Here is a 23,499-nt window from a genome sequence, read left to right as displayed (position 1 = left end):
TCCTTCTTGTAATGAAAGGTATTTTTATGATGGCGCTCAGTTCCCTTGCGTTTGTTCATCGACATTTTAAGATACCTTCACATTTGAAATTGCATTTTATTTTATTTACTTTGACTTCCATTCATTTAATGATGGGCTTGTTTAGCATAATTGCTTTTGTATACACATGCATTTTACAGTCTGTGTGTTCAGTTGTAGAAACAATTTCTCTTCTTGAGACAATAATAGCTTTTTGTTAACTTTCGGAGTAAGGATTTGAATGATTTTCCCTGTGGCGATTTTGTCCATGCAATCTGCAATCCTGTGATCACACATCCACATACAAACACAATCAGTCAAATCATAACAATAAGCATGTTTTGCAAAATAACGTTTGGTAGTTTTTATTCCTTTTCAATGGCATGCAACAAAACGGTGACATTTGCTTTTTGCAGACATTTAAAAAGCAGTGAATTTATACTGTTATAGCTTACAACCAGGCTATAACAGTGATTGAATGTTGCCCCAGTTGACAAAGGAACAGGAAATAGAATGCATGTACAACTTCTCGTCTCAAACTAAAATAAAGAAGAAAAACAAATCTGAATATCTTGTTAAAGAGAACAGAGAAAAAAAGTGTATTTTGTACCTTCAAAACCTCTTAAACAGCGCTTACATTAGATTTAAGAATTCAGTGAACTTAACGTATAACAACGATTGAATAACTCTGCCCAACATGACAAAGAAAAAAAGACAGATTTATTTCTCTCAAACAAAACCTTCAAACCTGTTGAAAAATAGGCTATTGCCTCCACCATCATTGTTCTGACCGCGCATAATAAACTGAACTTTTGACCAATGTCCAACAAAATTCAAATTAAGCTAAATCAAACACACTCTAAATAAATAATTAAATATGAAACTGCTCATGATTAAAAATAATGAAAACACATAATGCACACCCGGTGTATAACATTGTTCTGAAAGGAACAATACACGGCTTTGACTTTCTTTAAACTTATAAGTGGGCCTAATGCGTTCATGATAATAATGCAATATAACACAGTAAGGTAGTCTCGAGTCATATGATTACATATTTGTAACATGGAAAATAAACCAATGTTAAAATACTGTGAGGCATGAGAATTGGCATATAGATATATATATATATATATATATATATATATACAGATTATTTAAAACACTCCACTGAATAGTCCACACAATCAAAACAACTAGCAGCATCTTTAGTAAGGTCTATGCTTTTTCAATTGCAACAAATGAAAAATATACTTTTGTTTCTAACAGAAAGTAAGAAAACTGCCAATTTATCCTTTGTATTATAGCTTCCAACAAACGTATAGCGACGATTGAATAATTTTGCCCCAGGTGACAAAGAAACATACAATAAAACTATTTTCCAACTTCTTGTCTCTCAAACAAAATTGAAAAAGCAAATCTTCAAACATCCTGTTAAAATAGGCCATTTGCCTCCACCATCGTTGTTTTGACAGCACATGCTGAAGTGACCTTTTGACCGATGCCCATGAAATACCAAATTAAGCTGATCTAAAGAGCCAAAAGTAAATGTACCATAAATACGCTTTATATACACTCAAAATCTTTCTTTATTCTTTATTTCTTTATTTGGTGTTTAACGTCGTTTTCAACCACGCAGGTTATATCGCGACGGGGAAAGGGGGGGAGAAGGGATAGAGCACTTAAAATCGAAATCAATCATTACATGTGAAACACCACTATCATTGTGTTGACATTGAAATGTCACACACGATGACCCAGTGTTTATGATACGTTATGATTGTTTTGACTTTCCTACTAGCGGACCGTATGGTAGTTTGTGGTCACGATAATAAATAATAATGATCACACGATGACCCAGTGTTTATGATACGTTATGATTGTTTTGACTTTCCTACTAGCGGACCTTATGGTAGTTTGTGGTCACGATAATAAATAATAATGATAATAAAGTTAAAACGGCTATGCCTACGATGCCTTCGGGCCTTGTTTTTGGCCGATTTGAGCGAAATTGCTGTTATATATTGCTCAGCCAACCTTAATTAGAGCAATCCTTACCCTTGTTATCCCAAAGAAGTACTGTACGCCCCCTGCGGGTTAGGGGGAAGAATTTACCCGATGCTCCCCAGCATGTCGTAAGAGGCGACTAACGGATTCTGTTTCTCTCTCAATAAAATGTCACACACGATGACAAAGTGCATATGACACTTTGATTGTTTTGACTTTCCTAATAGCGGACCTTATCTTTACTTTATTTGGTGTTTAACGTCGTTTTCAACCGTTCAACGTTATATCGCGACGGGGAAAGGGGGGGGGGGGGGGATGATGGGATAGAGCCACTTGTTAATTGTTTCTTGTTCACAAAAGCACTACCAGAGCTGGACTCCAAGTTTAACATTGGCGAACGACAAGAAGAAGAAGACAAAAGCACTAATAAAAAAATTGCTCCAGGGGCTAGCAACGTAGTACAATATATGACCTTACTGGGAGAATGCAAGTTTCTAGTACAAAGGACTTAACATTTCTTACATACTGCTTGACTAAAATCTTTACAAACATTGACTATATTCTATACAAGAAACACTTAACAAGGGTAAAAGGAGAAACAGAATCCGTTAGTTGCCTCTTACGACATGCTGGGGAGCATCGGGTAAATTCTTCCCCCTAACCCGTGGGGGGGGTAGCGGACCTTATGGTAGTCTGTGTTCATGATAATAAATAATGATAATACAGTTAAACAAGGGCAAAGCCACAAAGAATATGACTCACTTGCTTATATTTTGTTTTGTTTTGCTGATGTAATCACATGCATTTTATAAGTGTTCATAGGTTTCATAACCAAGACAAGTTTTTATCATGAAAGCTTCCATTATTTGAAAAGTTTTGAGTGTTCAATAGGTGGTCAGTTGTCAATACATATATAGCCTCGTTTTTGCTATGCAAATGAATTAAAAATAGCCAACTGCCTCCACCATCATTGTTTTGACCGCATATTAAACTGACCTTTGGATCAGTGCTAAGAAAGGTCACATCTAGCTTATTCAAAATGCCAAAAATGATTTGCATAAACACATACTAAATAAATCATTTAACATAAAACACAACCACCAGTGTGCTCATAGTCAAAATTAATAAAAACAAATAAAGATAAATGTGTAAATCATTGTCCAGTACAGCTCAAGACACAAACCTGCACTAGATATATATCCACTTAGTGGTAGTGATCAGCAACAACATTGGAAAGATGATCAGTAGCTGAAAAGCTGAACATTATTTAGTTTCGCTGATTTCTTTGCAAAGCAGTAATCCTGTTTCGTACATGTATAGTTCTTGACGTGTAGCCAGGTACGAATTATCAGAGTCTCTTCAGCCTGAAGGCACTTCTGGATATCCTCTTTTCTTGGCAGCACTTGCGTGGCGATATATTTTAACAAATGAGCCTCCACTGCCTTCACCTCCTCCTCCAACCACAGTCGACATGGCTGGCTTGAACCTTTGTGGACACAGATATCACAAGACCTATTACCGGAGATACAAAGGTTAAATATGTTATCGGATTAAAACTTTATAAGGAACAATCATGCCAACTCAATATGAGCGCCGGGTAGTCTGGTGGTCTAGGCCGACAACTCGTGATCTCAGTGTCTCTATTTCGAATCTTGATTGGGCATGGACATTTATTTTCCCGAGTCAACATTTGTTCTGATTCTTCTTCGTGGCACTAAAGCTAGTACACTAAAACTGTCACATTTTCACTGTCAATCTTAGTGCTGCTTACATTTTGGTTGTTCAATGTAAGTTAGATATAGTACCTCCTCTTTTTTCCAATTCCTGGGACTCCCGTCCCCGCCTCTAATACACGGAAGTGTATGTGGGCGTAATCCATCAATTACAAAAGATTTCAAATCTAAATTAAAACCGGAATTACAGACCCTGTACACATTCATTTTCAAAGCATGGGACAGAAGCCACGAATGGGCATGAGAAGTGGCAGGTCAGTTAGCCATTGCACTTGTTAACTGATCCACTTATTTATTCATTTTTAAATAATTATACAATTTACTGCTTAGTTTTGAATCAAGAAAACTGAGCGACAGCAGAAGGCCATTTTGATATGTTAAAGCACGTACGGATTTGAACTGCTCTTTGACAAAATGCCGCTCCTAGTTAGATTAACAGTTAACTCGTTATGAACACAGACCTGTTTACATCCTGCATTAAAACCAGTCATAAAAACACTCTCCAGAAGCTACCTTTTTTTTTTGTGGACCGGCTCGTTCATTTTATTTAAAGATTTTCTTTAAAGTTTTTCAATTCAAAGAACTGTGATCTTTGCTATATTGGAGAAAGATTAATGGAGATCACTTTTAGACTCAAAAAGACTTTCAAATTCCGGCAACAGCACAAGTCACTGACCGTAGCAAGAGATAATGTCGAAGCACAGACATACTGGTCAAATAAACTCGATGCGAAGCAGGCTCATGTTTTGCCAAACACAATTTGTTTGTTTCCATGTTCATTTGTGTACTGCATTTTGTAAATAAACTAATGCTGCGTCTAACCTCGGGACACGTTCGCTTGGTTCGCGGACGAACGACTGCAGTGACTCATGACTGACTAGCTTTGTTGTTGCACTGATCTCAATTCGATCACCAAAATGCAAGTGATTCGCTCTTCTTAGACTTCGCCAGACACTGCCACTTGACTTGATAGTTTTGCCGATATTCCTGTACAACTTGAGCTTTTTTGGTTGGCATTTTGTCCCCAGAGAGATCGGCCTTACGCTTACGACCCATGTCGATCGGACCGAATGCACAAAAACCACGCGTTGACCGACAAATACCTTGTTTTTGCACATGCGCAGACAAGGCTGTTCCGGTCGGCCTTGAGCTAAAAGGGTTTCCGGGAAATCAAAATCCCGGTGACTACTAGTACTACAATTTCGACTTTAAATTTTCACACACGGAAATGGTTCTCGTGACCGGAATTTCCGGTAGATTTCCGTAATACCGGAATTTAGACCCTAAATCCGTAATAATTCCGGGAGGGTAAACAGGTCTGTGAACATACTCTATGTTTCCTTCCAAGTGCTTTAGAGAAGGGTATTACCGTACTCAAAAACACAATAACTATACGCTCCTAGTTAGATTAACAGTTAACACGTTATGAACAGGCTCTATTTTTCCTTCCAAGTGCTTCAGAGAAGGATATTACCTTACTCAAAAACACAATAACTATCTAGTTTACTGGTTTTGTTCTACTTTAAAGGAATAACTTTTGTGTGGATTGAGTCAGCTCCTTAAAGCTCAGTTCACAAAGAGAAAGAAGAGGTATAAATACAATGATTATGTTTCCACTCACTGTTGCGCGTTGCCTTTGATTTGAGCTTCTTTGGTTTGGAATGGCTCCACTGTTCAGGTAGGTACTCATTGTCAGTTGAACCTTGGGGAAAAAAAAAGATGATAGATTTTCTCAGCTGGCTTATCTTTATTTCAAATCATTTGATAGATTATGCAAAATAGCAAAAAAAGAACAACAGCTAAAAGACATATGCTTTTAAATATCAATTTCGTTGTCAAATAACTAAACACAAGAGTTTCCACTATGGAATGCGGCCATTCAACAACTAGGTAATGGGCGCTTAGTTAATCGTCCGTACATGACGCCAGCATTTCTTTCTTTCTTTATTTGGTGTTTAACGTCGTTTTCAACCACGAAGGTTATATCGCGACGAGGGAAAGGGGGAGATGAGATAGGGGAAAGGGTGGAGATGGGAGGGAGCCACTTGTTAAGTGTTTCTTGTTCACAAAAGCACTAATCAAAAAATTGCTCCAGGGGCTTGCAACGTAGTACAATATATGACCTTACTGGGAGAATGCAAGTTTCCAGTACAAAGGACTAAACATTTCTTACATACTGCTTGACTAAAATCTTTACAAACATTGACTATATTCTATACAAGAACCACTTAACAAGGGTTAAAGGAGAAACAGAATCCGTTAGTCGCCTCATACGACATGCGGGGTGCAGAGAAATAAGGATGTGGAAAAGAAGACTTTTGGTAAGTGAAATAAAGGTGATGGATCCAGTCAGGTAGAAATAAGACAACAAGAAAAGAATTGGAAAACTGCAGGGAATAGTAGGGAGAGTTTTCTTGGAAGGAAATATAGGTGAAAGGACTGGTAAGGCAGAAATAAGACAAAAGAAGAGAAGAAACAGAACCGTTAGTCGCCTCTTACGACATGCTGGGTAGCATCGGGTAAATTCTTTCTAGTCCCAACCAATATGGGACTCCCCCTAACCCGCGGGGGGGTGACGCCAGCATGTTTCTAAATTAATTTATATGCAATAAAGCTTACTTTCGTTAGATGACGCTGAAGGAGAAGTGATCTGTGTGAATACACTGCATCTTGTGTTCATCATTGCCACACCAACAGGAGAGAATGTCCAGGAGGAAGGGGGCTCGCCTGGGGACATAATAAAATTATAATTAATTATTTATTGTATTAATTATGTTATGTTCAAAATAAATAAACGTGTGTTCGGTGTTATGAGTGTACAGGAATGAACTATTCTTCAAAGGTACAAATACATTTCAGATGTAAGACAATCAAAATGCATCAACGAATGCAGTTCTACCCCTCATCCTTAACCCCCACCCACCCCCCAACATTGACGCCGTAAAAAAACACCTCCGACAAGCGTGTTGGACACAAACAACTCTGTGAGTTAAATTCAAGCTGTTCCCACTCGAACACAGGAACCCCCTGACCTTCATCCATCTCCAGTCGCGCCCCCATGGAAAATTGGTTGACTAAGGAGAAAGATATATACTGAACTGTTTGAGCATGCACTGCTGTCAGCAGCACACCGTTGAAACTTCCTTTGGATTTCTGGTGCTTCCTCATCATCAGCAGAATCTGACAAATACAAAAACATGAATAACCCTTGTGATATTACCTCATTTTTTGTTTGTTTGTTTGCTTAACGCCCAGCCGACCATGAAGGGCCATATCAGGGCGGTGCTGCTTTGACATATAACGTGCGCCACACACAAGACAGAAGTCGCAGCACAGGCTTCATGTCTCACCCAGTCACATTATTCTGACACCGGACCAACCAGTCCTAGCACTAACCCCATAATGCCAGACGCCAGGCGGAGCAGCCACTAGATTGCCAATTTTAAAGTCTTAGGTATGACCCGGCCGGGGTTCGAACCCACAACCTCCCGATCAAGGGGCGGACGCCTTACCACTAGGCCAACCGTGCCGGTCATATTACCTCATGCCAGGGTGACAAGTTTACACTAAATAAGTAAATGTATTCACTTTTACATGGAATGGCAGCTACAAATAAGAAATTAAATCTACTATGTTACTTTGTGGGAGTGAGGAGGGGGGGGGGGGGGGGGGAGAGAGAAAGAAAAGTCATGTTTGCAACTACAAACTTAAGAGACTTTCAGACACTGAACAGCGACATCGCCATTCAAATATGTCCTGTCCCCACTCCAACACCATGTAGATGGGATGGATTCAGCCCATATTGTCCCTTACTGTCACCTACTGCAGTGGAGCGCTGCGGACTTAAATTAAGGGCCCCTCCTGTTTTTGAACACCAGGAGCTATCTAGTTTGCTGTTAGGTAGGCACCGGCTCATCTTTCCTGCTTCCTTACTTTCTTTTACTATCAACATTCTGTTCACAGTTGTTATTTCTGCCAAAGTGACCAATCGCATTTGTTTTTATCCGAAACTGGGAGTGCTTGCAGTACTGTAGTTGATAGCATGCGTACACAGAAGAAGAAGACTTACTGTCAGGTGCAGCTGTAGCAGGACAAGGTTGATGCATAGGCGGAGAGGGCTGGTTATGTGGCGGTGCCAAAGAGTCTTTTGTTGCGAACCTTCCTGATGCAGATCGTTCTGGAATAGGGCTGTGACCCTTTTCAACAAATTCTGTAAATAATAGTTACAATATGATAGAATAGATAAAATCCTAGATCGCAAGTACAAAAGTTTATGTAGTAAGTACCGTAGTATTAATGTTTGCTTTATTGTGTAATGCAAATTAATGTTAGCACAATATATCACATTGTAGTGTGCATTGAAGTATGAACGTTCTCAATTTAGATTTAAAACAAATACACTTAGTGTACACTACATTGGGGTGTGCACGTAAAAGATCCCACGATTGACAAAAGGGTCTTTCCTGGCAAAATTGTATAGGCATAGATAAAAATGTCCACCAAAATACCCGTGTGACTTGGAATAATAGGCCGTGAAAAGTAGGATATGCGCCGAAATGGCTGCGATCTGCTGGCCGATGTGAATGCGTGATGTATTGTGTAAAAAAATTCCATCTCACACGGCATAAATAAATCCCTGCGCCTTGAATAAAAATTGAAAAGAAAAAAAATCCCTGCGCTTAGAACTGTACCCACGGAATACGCGCGATATAAGCCTCATATTGATTGATTGAAATAAAATTGTATTGGTGGTTCAATGTCACTAGCCACAACAAAGGCGATACCAGAGAGAGGGAGACCGGGATTCAAACCTGTGACTATGAGAGTCAGAGGAACTATATGTAGTCCACGCTGTGTACCGAATGAGCCATCCCAGCCCCCCAATTTAGAAGAAGAAGAAGAGGCAGAAGAAGCAGAAGGAGAAGAAGATGAATTTAAGAATACAAAAAAAAGGTTATTACAATACTAGATTTAGAGATAGTCTAGCTGTGTTCATTTTGTGCAAAAAGAGCAAAGGAATTCATGTTTGTTTGTTTATTTGTTGCTTAACGTCCAGCCGACTACGCAGAGCCATATCAGGACGAGGAAGGGGGGGATGAAGGGGGCCACTTGTCAAGCGATTCCTGTTTACAAATGCACTAACCCATTACTTGTGTCCCAGCAGGCTTTAGTAAAACTAAATTAATACCTACTGGAAGATTACCAGTTTCCAGTATGTTAAAATAGGCTTAACCTATCTACTGCTGGACTTACATCAGAACACTAACAGATTAAACTATACATGAATCGCGAGACAAGCGGCAAGAGAAGAGATTTTTGGAAAAAATACAGGTGAATGAGCAAGAAGGCAGAAAAAAGAAAAGAATTCATGAAGAAAAAGAGAGCATGACAGGAAAGAGGAACCAAAAATCTACCTAACAGCAAACTAGAAAGCTCCTGCGGTTCCAAAAACAGGAGGGGCCTTTAATTTCATAACCGCAGTGCCCCACTGCGGGAAAAGGAATTCATGTTCAAAATGTCACACATACCTGCCTCCTCATCCGAGGTGATGGCTTCATCTTCAGCCACTTCCATCTCATCCAGGGTGCAGCGCTGGTGGTCTTGCAGCTTCCCCTTTTCAAGGGCAAGGAGTAATTTGCTGACTTTGGCCAACTGCATCATGTCTGATGGGAGGCGGTAGTACTCGCGGTGTCCCATAAACTGAGCAAGGGCATCCAGCTCGTTGTCCTTCAAACTGACTATCTGGGACAGAGTAGCAACCTGCTTTCGAAGTGAAGTAGATGTGATGAACTGTGGCTCTGCCAACTGCGCTGATGTCACAAACTTTCGAAGCGTGTCAGATCCCCGAATATGCCCCTCCGACTGAAAGAATGAGCAAGAAAACACAAATTTGTTGGAGCCGCTGACACCAGCATCATCCCTTTTTTGCACAAGCAGTTCCACAGCTGCTTTCACCTGTGCAGTCATGAGAATTGGGACAATTCGGCCACGTTTTCCGATTATCTCAATCCTGGTCAGCTTGTTACATAGGATTTTTTCAAATGTGCTAAGTGATTTGAAGACATCTTTCACACAGTCACAGCACCGTCGGAGGATGCCATTTTGGATGCGTCGTAAGCGAGACTGAGCTTCGACAACATTATTATGCAGTCCGCCGATACCGACAAATAGCCTACCTGGAAGCTTTCGTGGGCACAGAAAATGAGCCAGAGGACTTCGCTGATACTGCCTGGCGCACTTCAGTTCCTGCCATCATTCAGAATTGCCAAATCGAACAATCAAAAAGAGTACGACTGAGGAAGTAACTGGGACATTCTTCGCTGTTCCTTCCAACTGGCAACTCAACTGAACTTGTTAGCCTTTGTTGGTGATCTGTTTCGACCGTATATTTTTGTTCTTTTTTCATTATAAATGCCTTATTTTGTCTGAGAAAAAGAACCAGTTGCTGAAAAAGAATGCACAACTCTGATGCATGTTTTTCAGAGGCAAAAGAACATAGACTGCAGATAGCAAACATATTTCATTGCCTTGGTCATCACAGGAAACTCACAAGTAATGCAGGTCAAACATTTAACAAATCAAATCGCAAAAACAAAATATCTTCAGACAGGGCAACAAATAATCTACTCTATAAAAACTCACCATTTGGGAGTCAACTGAGTGATGGCTGCTTATAGAGTCCTCTGTCACAAGCGCCTGTGGTTCGAAGCTGCAGTCAACTGTAGGAAAGACAGACAGAAAGCGCCTGTGGTTGCATGATGCTTGGGACTTAACCTGTTTTTGAGCTTCATATTTCCCCTTTACGTTGGTTTACAGTTAGAACAGTCTAGTTAACTGTTTTCATATTTGTGTATAATAAATTTGATATGGGAGATTTTACTTCATTCGTACTGAAGCTTGCGTAGAGTCCAGCTAGATCAGCTGTAAGTCCTATTTCATAGACTGGACTGGAGAAAGGCATTATGGTTTGTCTATACATGCGACTCAGTTGCAGTCGCCCTCTTGTTCCTGAATCAAGCTGAAGCCAAATACTGGTTGAACGTCCGTATATATATGTATCGTCTATCGTCAGACTACATCGTCTGTCTTCCGTCTATCGTCTGTCTTCCATCTACCGTCTGTCTTCCGTCTATTGTATGTCTTCCGTCTGTCTTCCATCTATTGTCTGTCTTCCGTCTATTGTCTGTCTTCCATCTATTGTCTGTCTTCTGTCTATTGTCTGTCTTCCGTCTATCTTCTATCTATCGTCTGTCTTCCATCTATCGTCTGTCTTCCGTCTATTGTCTGTCTTCCGTCTATCTTCCGTCTATTGTCTGTCTTCCATCTATCGTCTGTCTTCCGTCTATCTTCCGTCTATTGTCTGTCTTCGATCTACCATCTGTCTTCCAACTATTGTCTGTCTTCCATCTATCTTCTGTCTATTGTCTGTCTTCCGTCTATTGTCTGTCTTCCGTCTATCATCAGACTACATCCCAAGAATTCAGCATTTTCTCTAGTGGGTCCTCTATTTTCTCTGTTAACTGTGGGTCAGTCCATTCATCAGATTGGGATCTGCATATATATGAGCGTTGCATAGGCAAAGGCAATATTGCCGATTCATTACAAAGCACTGGAAAGACCGTCTGCTAGACTGCAGCTACTAGTTTTGCAAGGTGTGTTGCAGGAATTGAATTTTTACCAGGGATGTATTTCATAGACGGCAAGAATTTAGTTTTTGTACAAACTATATCGTCTGTCGACCAGTAACAGAAGCAAACCTGACCAGGTATGTGCATGCAAGCACTTAATTCATCCACGGTGATGAAACAGGAAGCATGCTTTATTGTTGTAAATATATATATAGGATATTGAGCAGCTTCCGTTGACATATATGGCCTTATGACCGAAATAGGTCCATGTACATGTGAGACTATCAAATCATAACCCTGAATTCTCCAATGTGTATCAGAATAGCAATTTAACTACATATCTTAGTCATAACTAAACTGTGTTAACTGTAGTGTGATCACCCCTCCAGAAGTATTGCATAACAGTTAGTTAGTCAGGGGTTCCACTGGGTTTTTGCTTTTTGCGTTTGCATACACAACATGACTGAAAAAATGCGTATGAGCCGGGGAAAACGCGTACCATTACAAACTTAATTGGGGGAAAAAACGCGAAGGAGAAGTGTGTTTTTCTCACTACGATTGAGAAGACATGCAGTGTTGGCGTTAACCGGTAATTACCGGTATTTTACCGGTTGAAACGAAAAAATCCCGGAACAAAATTGGCTGCCGTTGATTTTTAGAACTACCGGTCTTTTTTCGCTGGCAAAACTATAAAACCAGTACTCTGAGCTGGATTCTAACTGGTTCCAATGACCAGCCTACCGTTTTTTTCTGGACTGTTTGCTTCATAAAAGTTTGCGTACCGGTTTGAAAAAAGTACTAGCGCCATCACTGGACATGATGATGATAGGTAACTAAAAGAAGTCCCTTCATCAGATTCTGTTCTTTCACTTTCCGACGACAGATCGGTCTGTTTGCGTTTTGCAGTGGCTCTGTACAGGTAATAGGCCTCTAAGCGAGGAACTGAACTATTTGCATGGCGCTAAATGGAAGATATTTCAGCCTGAAAAACAATCACTGTGGGTCAGTCCGATGTAATCAGAGTAGACCCGGACACCCCTGGCCTGTAAACTGAATCGGCAGTGCACCAAACTAATGGCATGTGTGATAAGGCAGACCATTGTTTTGCTGAACACAGCAGGATCAATTATTTATTCTGTGACTCATGACCCCCCCCCCCCCCCCCCCCCCCCCCCAAAGAAATGTAATGCAATCTTCCTCTTCGGTAGAGCTGGTCATTCATAAGGCTATCGCCGGTGGCAGTGACCTAAGGAATAAAGATTCAATTCGGTAGAGCACTGGTACTATGGCCTCTGGCGATAAGTACACGAGTGTTAACAGTGATGAACAAGGCGGGTGGGGAGAATCAGAGGTGGGAGTTCAGGTGCTCTCTTCGTGGCTATTTAGTGTTTTGAGTGCAATTGTAATTTTGCGTGACAAAATGCAACATGTCGGTGAAAATGTGTACGGAGGCTGAAAACTGCGTATACTTTTGTGTGTGCAATAAGTGGAACCCCTGAGTTAGTTCCTTACTTTCTGGTTAAATCTTGCCTTTCAACAAAATAAAAATGGGATTACATTGTACCTGGATGATTGCTGGTGTCATCTGGCAATGGTATGGCAGGTAGACTCTTAGCCAGTGCAGCCTGCACCATTCTTTGGCCGTATGAGAAATGTGGGAAGTACTCCCTTGTTTTAAATCTCTGGCCTCGGCCTCCTGGTTCCACTAGTGACATAATAGAACATTTTATTAGTAAATTTTCATTTGATTAATAATATCATCCTACATACGTGAGAGAGACACTCGTGAGATAATAATCGTTCAAATCACACGTGTGTATATCATGTAAATGAGGTCATGTCAAGCAAGTCTGGCAGGGACCTGTTTTTCCACTGCTTATGATGCCAAAGTCACCGAGACAAACGTCATTATAGAAGAAAAAAGATTGCGCTCGCTAATTACCTTCGATGAATTTTTAGAACTAACACGTCAAGCCACACTTTCAGAGTGACGTTTCTTTGCTTTGACGTAATAGATTGCACGAGGCTTTAGAAGAGATCGAGGTTCCAAAACAAGCGTCTTCAATTTAGCTGCCTCGACTGCAGGACATTTTCAGTAAAATACACGTAAGTACAGTATGTAGGATAAACAGAATACTACATGGCTTGCTGTTTTGTACCAGATTTACACTCGTTGCTTTTTAAAATAGTGAATAGCTCGCTTTCGCTCGCAGTTCAATATTTAAAAAAACAACTCATGAAAATCTGGTACGACACAGCAAGCCATACATAGTATTCTCTATTTATACTTCCCTAACTCACATAAAAGCATGTGTACATTTTTAATTGAGAAGCATTGTCATTCAGGTGTGTCTGATCCAAAGGAGTTGGACTTGGAGTATGATGAGAATGCATTATGTCTTACCACTGACGAGTCTCTGTCAGATGATGAATTGTATGATGCCGAAGAAGGCAGTGAGTTTTCTGACACTGTGACAGTGACATTGCGTCAAAGATGGTAGTGGTCGAGGGGGACCATGGGTTGAATGTCGAGGAGAGAAAAGAAAAAGAGAGCCTATACACTGTTCAATTAGCGGCTATGCTAATTATTTTGTCTGTAATGAACTTAAGTTGATGAGTTTGGGGGAGATACAAAGTACCCGAGCTACTGTAACCGGACTGCCTGGTCTCTGGGAAGAGACAGGGATAAACCATGCACGGAAAAAGTACATCATAGGTTTGAGGGGAAGCAGTAATGTCGTGGACAGGAGAAGAAAACAGAACAAAAAGAGGATGAAGAGAAAAAAAGAGGAACAAAAACGTGTGCGTGTGTATGGGTAAAGTAAAACACAAACAGTATAGTTGGTTTTTTTTCAACAGACGGATTTCGTCCCCAGAACGGAAGAATGGCTCCAATACATGATAAGTCCAAAGTCAGTCCAGCTTCGCCCGGTCAAATAACTCTTCACGTCCTGAACACATTTCCCTATTGCTAAGCCTCAGTACCGTAAGGATTTGATGAAAATGACCAGAAAGTGGGTATCTGTGTGTGTCAGACATGACATTTATGGGTTTTATGTTATAAAACATGTATGTAAAGTATACACGTATAATACATGTATGTATTATCATTATGAGTAGTTAATTAATGAAGAAATCATACTGTCATTTTAATTTGTAACTAGTATGCATTAAATTGACAGAAGAAGACTCATCGTGTAAAAAGCAGAATTAATGATTCGCATGCCTGTTGGACCATGATTATGGGGGAGCCGAGTCTCCACTCACTCACGTGCAACAGGTGAAAAGCATGAACATATTTGACGATGCACAGAGCAGAGAGCGACGTGATCGAGTAACCGGACTTTACGGCCACGCCAGGAAGTCGCCGCGTCGGCTGGGTGATGGTGGAACAAAGAGATGAAACTTTCTTTCTTTATTTGGTGTTTAACGTCGTTTTCAACCACGAAGGTTATATCGCGACGGGGGAGATGAAACTAAACTACATTAAGCTTACAATTTCAATGTCAAGCGATTGTCTGCTTCGAGTCCCAGCACTTGTTCTGCCCCTAATTCGTCGATAATATCCCCAAATTTGTCTTTACTGACTGTATCAGCATCACCAGAGATGGTCCCAAAATCTCCGTGAAAAAAAAATCAATACAAATCCATTGCAAACTACCAAAACGTTCACCAAACGAACGAACCGCGGAGCAGCTATGTGCTTGTTTACAAAGGAAGTGACCTAAATGTGGTTTTCAAGCACAGAGAGCGCTTCCGTCCTGTGAGGTCATTCCTAAGTATAGTAACAAAGTCGTGCGGTACAGGACGTGAAGAGTTTTTAATTAAATAAATCGAATTAAAAAAAAAATATAGTCGCACCGTGACTGACTTACTCGGTCTCCCTAATTCAACAGCTACTAGGCCTAAGGCGAGATTGAAATTTGAACATTGGAGCTAGATCTCAACCCGCCTCAGGCTCCTACACATAAATTCAGCAAACAAGCACAGACTGACACAAACAAAACATAGTTATATAAATACTGATAAAATCAGTGCTATTCGATCGCTTGTACGCACAGCTAATCTCAGAATCTTTCGGAAGTTAAAAAACCAACATGCATCGTGCCTTCTCAGTATAAGAGTATTTAGATCTGTGCACCACTCACCATAATTTGTTTTAATGTATAAGACTCTTGCATAGTAACCTGTACCAACAACTTGATAAGCCATTGATAATTAATGACTGATCAAGTTCTTGTTAATGTCACTGTCACTGGATTGTGAGCTCTAAATTCCAAAAAACGAGGTTAGCCATTTTGGAATGTCAGAGCCATGTGGCAACAGACCTGAAAGATAAAGTTGAAGGCGCGTCACTATTTCAAAAACAACTCAGTCAACTGTCTTTTCGTCTAAAATGGACAACAAAGTACTATAAATATAATACACACCTGTGTCTGTGGTAATGTAGCGGCTGCGGCGTTCACCCCGCGTGTCGGCGTCAGCCATCGTGTCAAATCACGGTTTCACGCGGCAATCCGCTCTCTCTCGCTCTCTCTCTCAATGTTGTCGCCAGGGGAACCCAAAAAACTACAGTTCTTGTTTTGACCGCAAAACACTAGCCCAACACACTCGCCACACACTCAACCCTGACAAAATTATCATAGTTTGGACAGAACCAATAAAATCAAATCCTTGTGTCACATGGTATATCTTAGGGCGGGAAGCTCGAAAATCGAGGCATCCGTTGTTGTGACGTCAAAACAACGGGGTGCGTCAAAACAATTCGGCTCCATTTTCGGGCCAAAGTCAAAACGACGCGGTCTTAACAAGAACACACACACACACACACACACACACACACACACGCTCGCGCTGCACATCCATGATACCAAGTTGAAATAAATGTCTGCGTCGAAGTTTCCATGTGTAGTAGTTTTACTTGTAGAGGAGGCAAAATTCATTTTCATGTTTCTGCATTTCCACCTTAAACCGTATAAGACTGATAAACAAATATCAGAAATCACTAAGCACATCATTTGTTGCAAACATTTAGCTCCAGGGAATCAAGCCGAAGATACTTTTCCAAAGCGAGGTTTCAGGCTTATCATCAAGTCATAAACATCAGCCACGTCTATCCTGAGCCGACTAGTGTTAGCTTTTAATCCATCTTGTATACACCTAACAAGCTTGTAATAGTGGTACGGCAATCGGTTCATTCGATATTGAAACTGTCGCTTAATCGTGCCAAACCTCCAAACCGCAAGGCTGATAACAATACTGTCAATACTGAAATCCCACTTTAAACATGCAAAGAAAGGCCAAGATCAAGGCGTCGATCTAAAGTTGAGTTATAGTCTTAACCCCTCGTGGTAACACCACCAAGGGAGAAAACTGGGCGTTTCTGTGTGCGTCAGATAACTAAGTGCGCGCACAACAGCGTGGAATTAGACACTCCCCCCCCCCCTCACCCCATACCGCCCACGCACTTAATCAGGGTGGCAATAAAACGGTGATTTACATGAGAAATAGATATTAAACGGTATCAACTGATTAACAAACCGCATGTCAATTCGAAACCTGCGAGATGAGCTGACGGTTGAACGTTGTGCCTACGTCAATGGCATTCTGGATGAACAGAACTGGACATAAATCAGATAACTTCAAGAGTGAACTAAACATAGTCTTAACTAGTGTTGCACATTGGTTAATTGAGTCGATATTAAGACATCAAGAGGTGCGTCACTTTGAAAGAGAAATGTTCTTACTACAGCAAGCCAGTCAAAATGTGTCTTATGGGCTCACCTGCTAACCTATACGTACTTTAGATTGCAAACAATGGTCTTCCAAGCGGTCATTTGCCGTAAAAAGCTTCGATCAGCTATTGACGGGTTGAGTTAAACTGTTTAACATTCCTCAGTTTTGAAAATAACGGTCTTTTGTGTTTGATTTAGGTGATGTCGTTGTAGACACTAAACGGTATGAGCTTATATGGATATAACTCTTCGAGCATACAATTACAATGCTTTACGTACAACCATGGACATACATTCATACGTTCAGCGTGTTTACGTAGTACTCGGACTGTAAGCTTATTTAGGTAATATGCGCGTAGTTTGGTTTTGAGAAAAATGGTGTTACATCAGCTATTCACTTGGCATTTAACAGTTTTAACCGGTGGTCCGGACAAACTGTATAAAGCAATTGCCCTGTCGAGATAATCTGCTCATAGGTCGAATCTTAGACGGACTAAATATCACAATCCGTATGCATATCAGTTTGAAAAACAAATGGTCACACAAGGGGGAATCTGTTGACGGTTGGACGCTGACTTGAATGGCATCGTCGACATTGCAGCTGCAAAAACTGTTTGTACACAGAGTGTTTCTAATTTTAAATAAAACTGAATAATATCTTAAATATTAATAAAATCTAGACTGTTAAAAGTAAACCCACACTTACTAGACATTTCGAAAATCTATTAAAAAAAAAAAAGGTTAAGTTTATTGAATTTTTCATTTTAGACAACCCGAAACAAGTGGGTAATGTTTCGTTTTGTCTATAATAATGTAACGTTTCATGAACTTGAAGGCCCAATCCTCCTCGTGAAAACAGTTTTCCTCACTGTCTCAGATCTCGTCAGTATCATGGGATAACACCATCCCTCCACTTGGAATCATACCAAAAATCATCACCCTGGATGCTTTCTATAATTGAGTTGGAAATTTGTGAATAATTAATTTTCAGAAAAAAACCCCAGTGCCTTATACGAAAAGAATTGTTCAAATAAGTGCATACCTTTGTGCTAAGAGAGCACCCAGAATGTTCATTGTTGGTATGTGACCAAGTTGCAGGATGGTCGTATCCCCTGCCTAGCCAGATATAATGCGGTGCAACTAACTGTTTTCACGACTTTTTTTATTATTCCTGACCTTGCAACGTTCGCAATCTATCTTTTTTCTGAAAACTAGTTGCGAAGCTAGGACAACAAATGCATAGCTCGTTCCTTTTCACCTTTGAAATAATTAACTGCGGAAAGGGCATTGCCATTATGTGTAAACTAAGGGGAAATGAAACGAGATAAAGTTCCGTGCACAATATTATAGCAAAGGCAAACAAAAAAAATAGGTGTGGTTAAGGTAACATAGCCAAAAAAAATCGGGTAGGAAGGTAGGCAATCACCTTTTTTTTAAACTTTTTTTTCTAATGTGTACAAATTAAACCTACTTGACAGGGAAATAAGTGTGCGACTCGAGCGCTGTCGCTTTCATTGCGTTTACTGCACTCGGGGTCTTTTTTATTTTTTTATTTTTTTTGACAAATGTAATAAAAAGTTATAGGGTCGGCCCCTAAAAATAGGGTAGGTCGGGTTACCGTAACTACACCTATTTTTATTTTTTAGGCCTAAAGCGAATCCACCGCCCTTTGACTTGTTTACGTGTCTACTGGATGTTTCGAGTAAGGGAAGACGACGCTCACGAAAAATAAACCAAAAAGAGGAACCGAAAGCCACGCCTTATACATACTTACATACCATCTCTCTCTCTCTCTCTCTCTCTCTCTCTCTCTCTCTCTCTCTCTCTCTCTCTCTCTCTCTCTCTCTCTCTCTCTCTCTCTCTCTCTCTCTCTCTCTCTCTCTCTCTCTCTCTCTCTCTCTCTCTCTCTCTCTCTAGCAACGAGTATAAAGCAACGCAGTGTCAATTTATTTTACAATTAAAAACATCAAAACCTGATAAATAGAAAGAAAGTTTGAACATGTGCGTTACGTTACTACGAGTATTTATCAATTACACTTTCAGAAGGGTTTGCAATGTTTACGTGTCCTTCAATTCTTAACTCAACTGTCAAACACTTTCCTTGAAGTTGTTTACACTACGATTTAAAACCGAACTAACTGAATACTAAACACAGCAGTTGTTTTCATCTCTTTTCCTGTTCTTGCATCGTGTATTTTAACTTGTTGATGACGGTACAGTCCCTGCCGTCTAAACGTTACGACTCGGAATCTTACATATGGCCAGGCATTTTACATGGGATAAGATCATCCCTCCACTTGGACGCATACCAAAAATCCACAGCCTGATCACAGATTTCACCAACGTTGCGCAGGAGGCATGCAGTAGGGACGGTGATTTTTGGTATGCGTCAAAGTGGGTGGAGAACCTGTCTTATCCAATCAATCTATCAATCAATGAGGCTTATATCGCGCATATTCCGTGGGTACAGTTCTAGGCGCTCTGCAGTGATGCCGTGTGAGATGAAATTTTATACGGCCAGTAGATTGCAGCCATGTCGGCGCATATTTACCTTTCACGGCCTTATTCCAAGTCACACGGGTATGGTAGACAATTATTAACTGTGCCTAAGCAATTTTGCCAGGAAAGACCCTTTTGTCACTCGTGGGATCTTTAACGTGCACACCCAATGTAGTATACACGGGGGGTGGTTCGGACACCGAAGAGAGTCTGCACACAAAGTTGACTCTGTGAAATAAATTTCCGCCGAACCTGGGATCGAACTCGCGCTGACAGCGGCCAACTGAAAACAAATCCAGCGCGCTACCAACTGAGCTATATCCCCGCCCCACGATTTTCTGCCTGTATGTCTGCAAGTCTCTATACTGTAGAACCTGGCCAAATCTAAGCCGGCGAGCAAAACATTTTCACGCGAAGTACTGTGCCGTTACAAAAGGTACAATACGAGAATGTTCTGTTTTTACCCTTCATGAATAAATAAGGCATGAGCAAATTTGAAACAAGCTGAATGAAAGAAAATGAGATTAAAGCAAACACTGAAAATGTTAACATGGACAACATAGTTTTAAGAAGGAAAAAAACAAACTAGCCAGTCAAATAAGAAAGCCAAAGTACATATTCATTTTCAGTTTGTGATTTTGTTTGCTCTTATCGGCAATCTGTAGGTGGGCATGTGCGCATCTGCGTGTAATTAAGGCAACAGTCTACATACATGTCTCTGTCTGTCTGTCTCCCTGTTCGACTGTCTTTCTTTCGATTTTCTGCCTGTGTGTCTGCAAGTCTCTATACTTTTCTGTCCGTGTGTCTGCAAGTCTCTATACTTTTCTGTCCGTGTGTCTGCAAGTCTCTATACTTTTCTGCCTGTGTGTCTGCAAGTCTCTATACTTTTCTGCCTGTGTGTCTGCAAGTCTCTATACTTTTCTGCCTGTGTGTCTGCAAGTCTCTATACTTTTCTGTCCGTGTGTCTGCAAGTCTCTATACTTTTCTGTCCGTGTGTCTGCAAGTCTCTATACTTTTCTGTCCGTCTCAATTTGTCTGTGACATGTGGATATTTGCCTGCGTTGTGCTTGATTTCGAAAAAGGTATGCATTCATTATATCTGAATCCAAAAAAAAATTAAAACTTCACATGAGCAAACAAGGTAATTATAAAACACACAGAAGGCAATTACGTCACAAAAAGTTAAGTGCTTGTAAACGAAATACAATAGCACAACAGAAATAAATATAGAACAAATAGATAACATCAAAAGAAATCCAAGGAGAAACGCTCGAGGAATAAATACCAAAAGGCGAACGATTGATAAAGATAAAACGGTCTACGATTTAAGAGGTAAACGTTTAAAAACAGAACGCCTTGTTGCAAACAAATAAGAAAAAAACAACTAAAAGGCAAGCACTAAACAACTTACGACTGTCAGCTTTCTCAAGAAAGCTAGAAAATAAGGAGCAAACATAAGCAAGTGTAATAAAGAAATAAGCTAATGGTTAGGGAACAATTCTGTAGAAATGCAACACGACGTTTCCATACATCATCATTAATCAATTAAAAGAAAAGAAAAAGAAAACACACCAGTTACCAGGTTAGGTACGTTTATATCTATATCAATATTTCGGCATGTTACTGCCTACTTCGGGATGGTATGAAAAGAAATTTATGTACAGATTTAAAAAAAAGAAGATTTAAATCATCGTCAATCATCTGATTTCAAAGAAGCGCATTACAAAATCCGTGGAAAGTGTATGGTACGTTCGGTGGTGTAAAAATGTCAACCTAAATATCCGTTCCGATAGAGCCATATCTCTTTTCTCTCGAAACTTCTTGCTTACGATCATATTTTGTTGGGGGCGTACACTCCTCAAAAATGGTTGTATGTCGAAGAGGTTAAATCCTCAGACAGTGTCCTATAACCAGACCTGGGAACTCCTGTTTTGCACTTGGGGTATTCTCAAGCAAACTTGGTGTATTTTCAGACAAGTAAGCATACTCCACGCAGCATTTGAATACCCTTGATTCAAACATGTTTCACACGCGTCCGTCGCACCGTTAACTAAGTTTACCAATACAAAAACTGTAATCATGTGTCAAAGTATTGGATCGGCTTCGGGATGCGCTTGTGAAGAAAAGTAGTCTAGGAATTTTTTCCTATTCTTTTCCACTGACCGTACTGCTCGTATTCTAGACAATCATGCGTACAAAATACGGCTAAATCGTATGGGTTCCATGGTCTGTATAACGCTTATTCTAGTGCGTGTTCTTTCTGCAGCACTTAATTTTTGCCTTGCGTGCCTGTTCGGCAGTTCATTGGTTTTTATGCGTGTTGTTCTATTTCGTCACATATATGTATATTATTGTCTTCCAACAAAACTTTCTCACGATCCTCATAAGGGCCTCAAAGTTCCTATAGTAACCAAACAATTCTAAGCTAATATATTCCAGGAGTTCAACTCCGTTTATCTCTCCTAAGCTGAACTCCGTTTATCTCTCCTAAGCTGATATATTTCAGGAGTTCAACTCCGTTTATCTCTCCTAAGCTGACATATTCCAAGAGTTCAACTCCGTTTATCTCTCCTAAGCTGATATATTCCAGGAGTTCAACTCCGTTTATCTCTCCTAAGCTGATATATTCCAGGAGTTCAACTTCGTTTATCTCTCCTATGCTGATATATTCCAGGAGTTCAACTACGTTTATTTCTCCTAAGCTGATACATTCCAGGAGTTCAACTCCGTTTATCTCTCCTAAGCTGATATATTCCAAGAGTTCAACTCCGTTTATCTCTCCTAAGCTGATATATTCCAGGAGTTCAACTCCGTTTATCTCTCCTAAGCTGATATATTCCAGGAGTTCAACTACGTTTATTTCTCCTAAGCTGATACATTCCAGGAGTTCAACTCCGTTTATCTCTCCTAAGCTGATACATTCCAGGAGTTCAACTCCGTTTATCTCTCCTAAGCTGATACATTCCAGGAGTTCAACTCCGTTTATCTCTCCTAAGCTCCTGGCGTGTTGAATTGGTGCAGGGTTACAGTTTGGTGCAAAGCATCGTGCCGTGTTCATCACACCCGGGACATCCTTCTTGCCCGCAGTCGCCACCGGTACACATCCCGCTCTTCTCTGCTCCGTCAAAGTTACGTGCAGCGCCATCCTTCTGCTCCATGTTGAGGTCATCCTCGAGTTTGGAAGACTTGCCATCGGCCAAAAACTCTCGCGGCTCTGTTTGGTTTGGGACGTTTTCTTCGGGTTTGTCAAGTTCTTCGAAGGCCTTGAGAGTCGTGTCCTGGTTAGTGTGAGGAGTGTGCTTGCGGGGGTCTTCAGCGCCTTGTGGACGTGGACGTGGACGTTCTTCCCTTGTGTCAGCGAACTCAGACTTCAGACTGTGGGCGTTATGGGGACCTTGCATGTTTTCAGGTCGCTCGGTTACCTCTAGTCTTTCCACTTCTGATGATTTTGCGACAGAGGTTGTGTCCGGCTTAATGACACTCAGTGATGGCTCTCCGGGTGCTTCGGGTTGGACAGTTGTTACCATGCTGTTCAAGTTCTTGATGATTGTCGAGTAGACATCTGCTGCGAAGTTACCGCTGGTCAAGATTTCTACCTCATTGTCGTGGGCATCATCTGTCAAAATGTCATAATCATGTAGGCCCTGTCTGCTAAGTGTATGGTCGATTTCACAAATCATGAACAAACAAATGAAACATGTGACGTAATGTACTCCGCAAATGTGCATACTATAATGGACTAAGAGCTGGCAAACATTTTCTGTCATACACCACAAGCGTATTCTGTTTCAATCACATGTCACACAACAATATGGGCTTGCACCAGACAAAGGGTTTCGAAGCAAATCTGACAGAAAGTTACAACTGCAAACTGCTACA

The 23,499-nt window shown here is 40.6% G+C and overlaps 2 protein-coding genes across 5 annotated transcripts in view; both read right to left on the bottom strand.

Moving 5' to 3' along the window:
* Nucleotides 1-367: 367 nt before the first annotated feature.
* LOC138978349 (uncharacterized) lies at nucleotides 368-16,222 on the bottom strand. Of its 4 annotated transcripts, none has more exons than XM_070351067.1 (9): nucleotides 15,817-16,218; nucleotides 12,951-13,091; nucleotides 10,401-10,477; nucleotides 9,287-9,620; nucleotides 7,828-7,968; nucleotides 6,858-6,938; nucleotides 6,378-6,485; nucleotides 5,380-5,460; nucleotides 368-3,511 (listed from the first exon to the last, which is right to left on the bottom strand). In XM_070351067.1, exons 1-9 carry the CDS (start codon nucleotides 15,872-15,874, stop codon nucleotides 3,267-3,269), a joined length of 1,266 nt encoding a protein of 421 aa, XP_070207168.1. In that variant the 5' UTR covers nucleotides 15,875-16,218; the 3' UTR covers nucleotides 368-3,266. The 4 variants fall into 4 exon arrangements, with proteins under 4 accessions (XP_070207168.1, XP_070207170.1, XP_070207171.1 ...); XM_070351069.1 differs by lacking the exon at nucleotides 15,817-16,218 and adding an exon at nucleotides 14,883-15,197; XM_070351070.1 differs by lacking the exon at nucleotides 15,817-16,218 and adding an exon at nucleotides 14,658-14,872.
* A 2,825-nt stretch (nucleotides 16,223-19,047) lies between these two features.
* Nucleotides 19,048-23,499, bottom strand: part of LOC138979052 (uncharacterized) — a 93,753-nt gene continuing 89,301 nt past the window's right edge. Inside the window, exon 55 of the mRNA XM_070351862.1 lies at nucleotides 19,048-23,236. Coding sequence (XP_070207963.1) covers nucleotides 22,644-23,236 — 593 coding nt within the window. The 3' untranslated portion in view covers nucleotides 19,048-22,643. The remainder of the gene's footprint in view (nucleotides 23,237-23,499) is intronic.

The sequence above is a fragment of the Littorina saxatilis genome, linkage group LG10 (assembly GCF_037325665.1).
Source record: "Littorina saxatilis isolate snail1 linkage group LG10, US_GU_Lsax_2.0, whole genome shotgun sequence".
NCBI lineage: Eukaryota > Metazoa > Mollusca > Gastropoda > Littorinimorpha > Littorinidae > Littorina > Littorina saxatilis.
The sequence above is the reverse complement of the archived record's forward strand: the minus strand, read 5'-3'. Positions and strand labels throughout refer to the sequence as shown.

Excerpts from the sequence above, each read along its gene's own strand:
- LOC138978349 (XM_070351067.1), bottom strand. The coding sequence starts at position 15,874 with ATGGCTGACGCCGACACGCGGGGTGAACGCCGCAGCCGCTACATTACC. Across the intron at positions 13,092-15,816 it reads CTACATTACCACAGACACAG|TGGAACCAGGAGGCCGAGGC; the intron begins GTGTGTATTATA and ends TTATGTCACTAG. Across the intron at positions 5,461-6,377 it reads TTCAGCGTCATCTAACGAAA|GTTCAACTGACAATGAGTAC; the intron begins GTAAGCTTTATT and ends TTTTTCCCCAAG.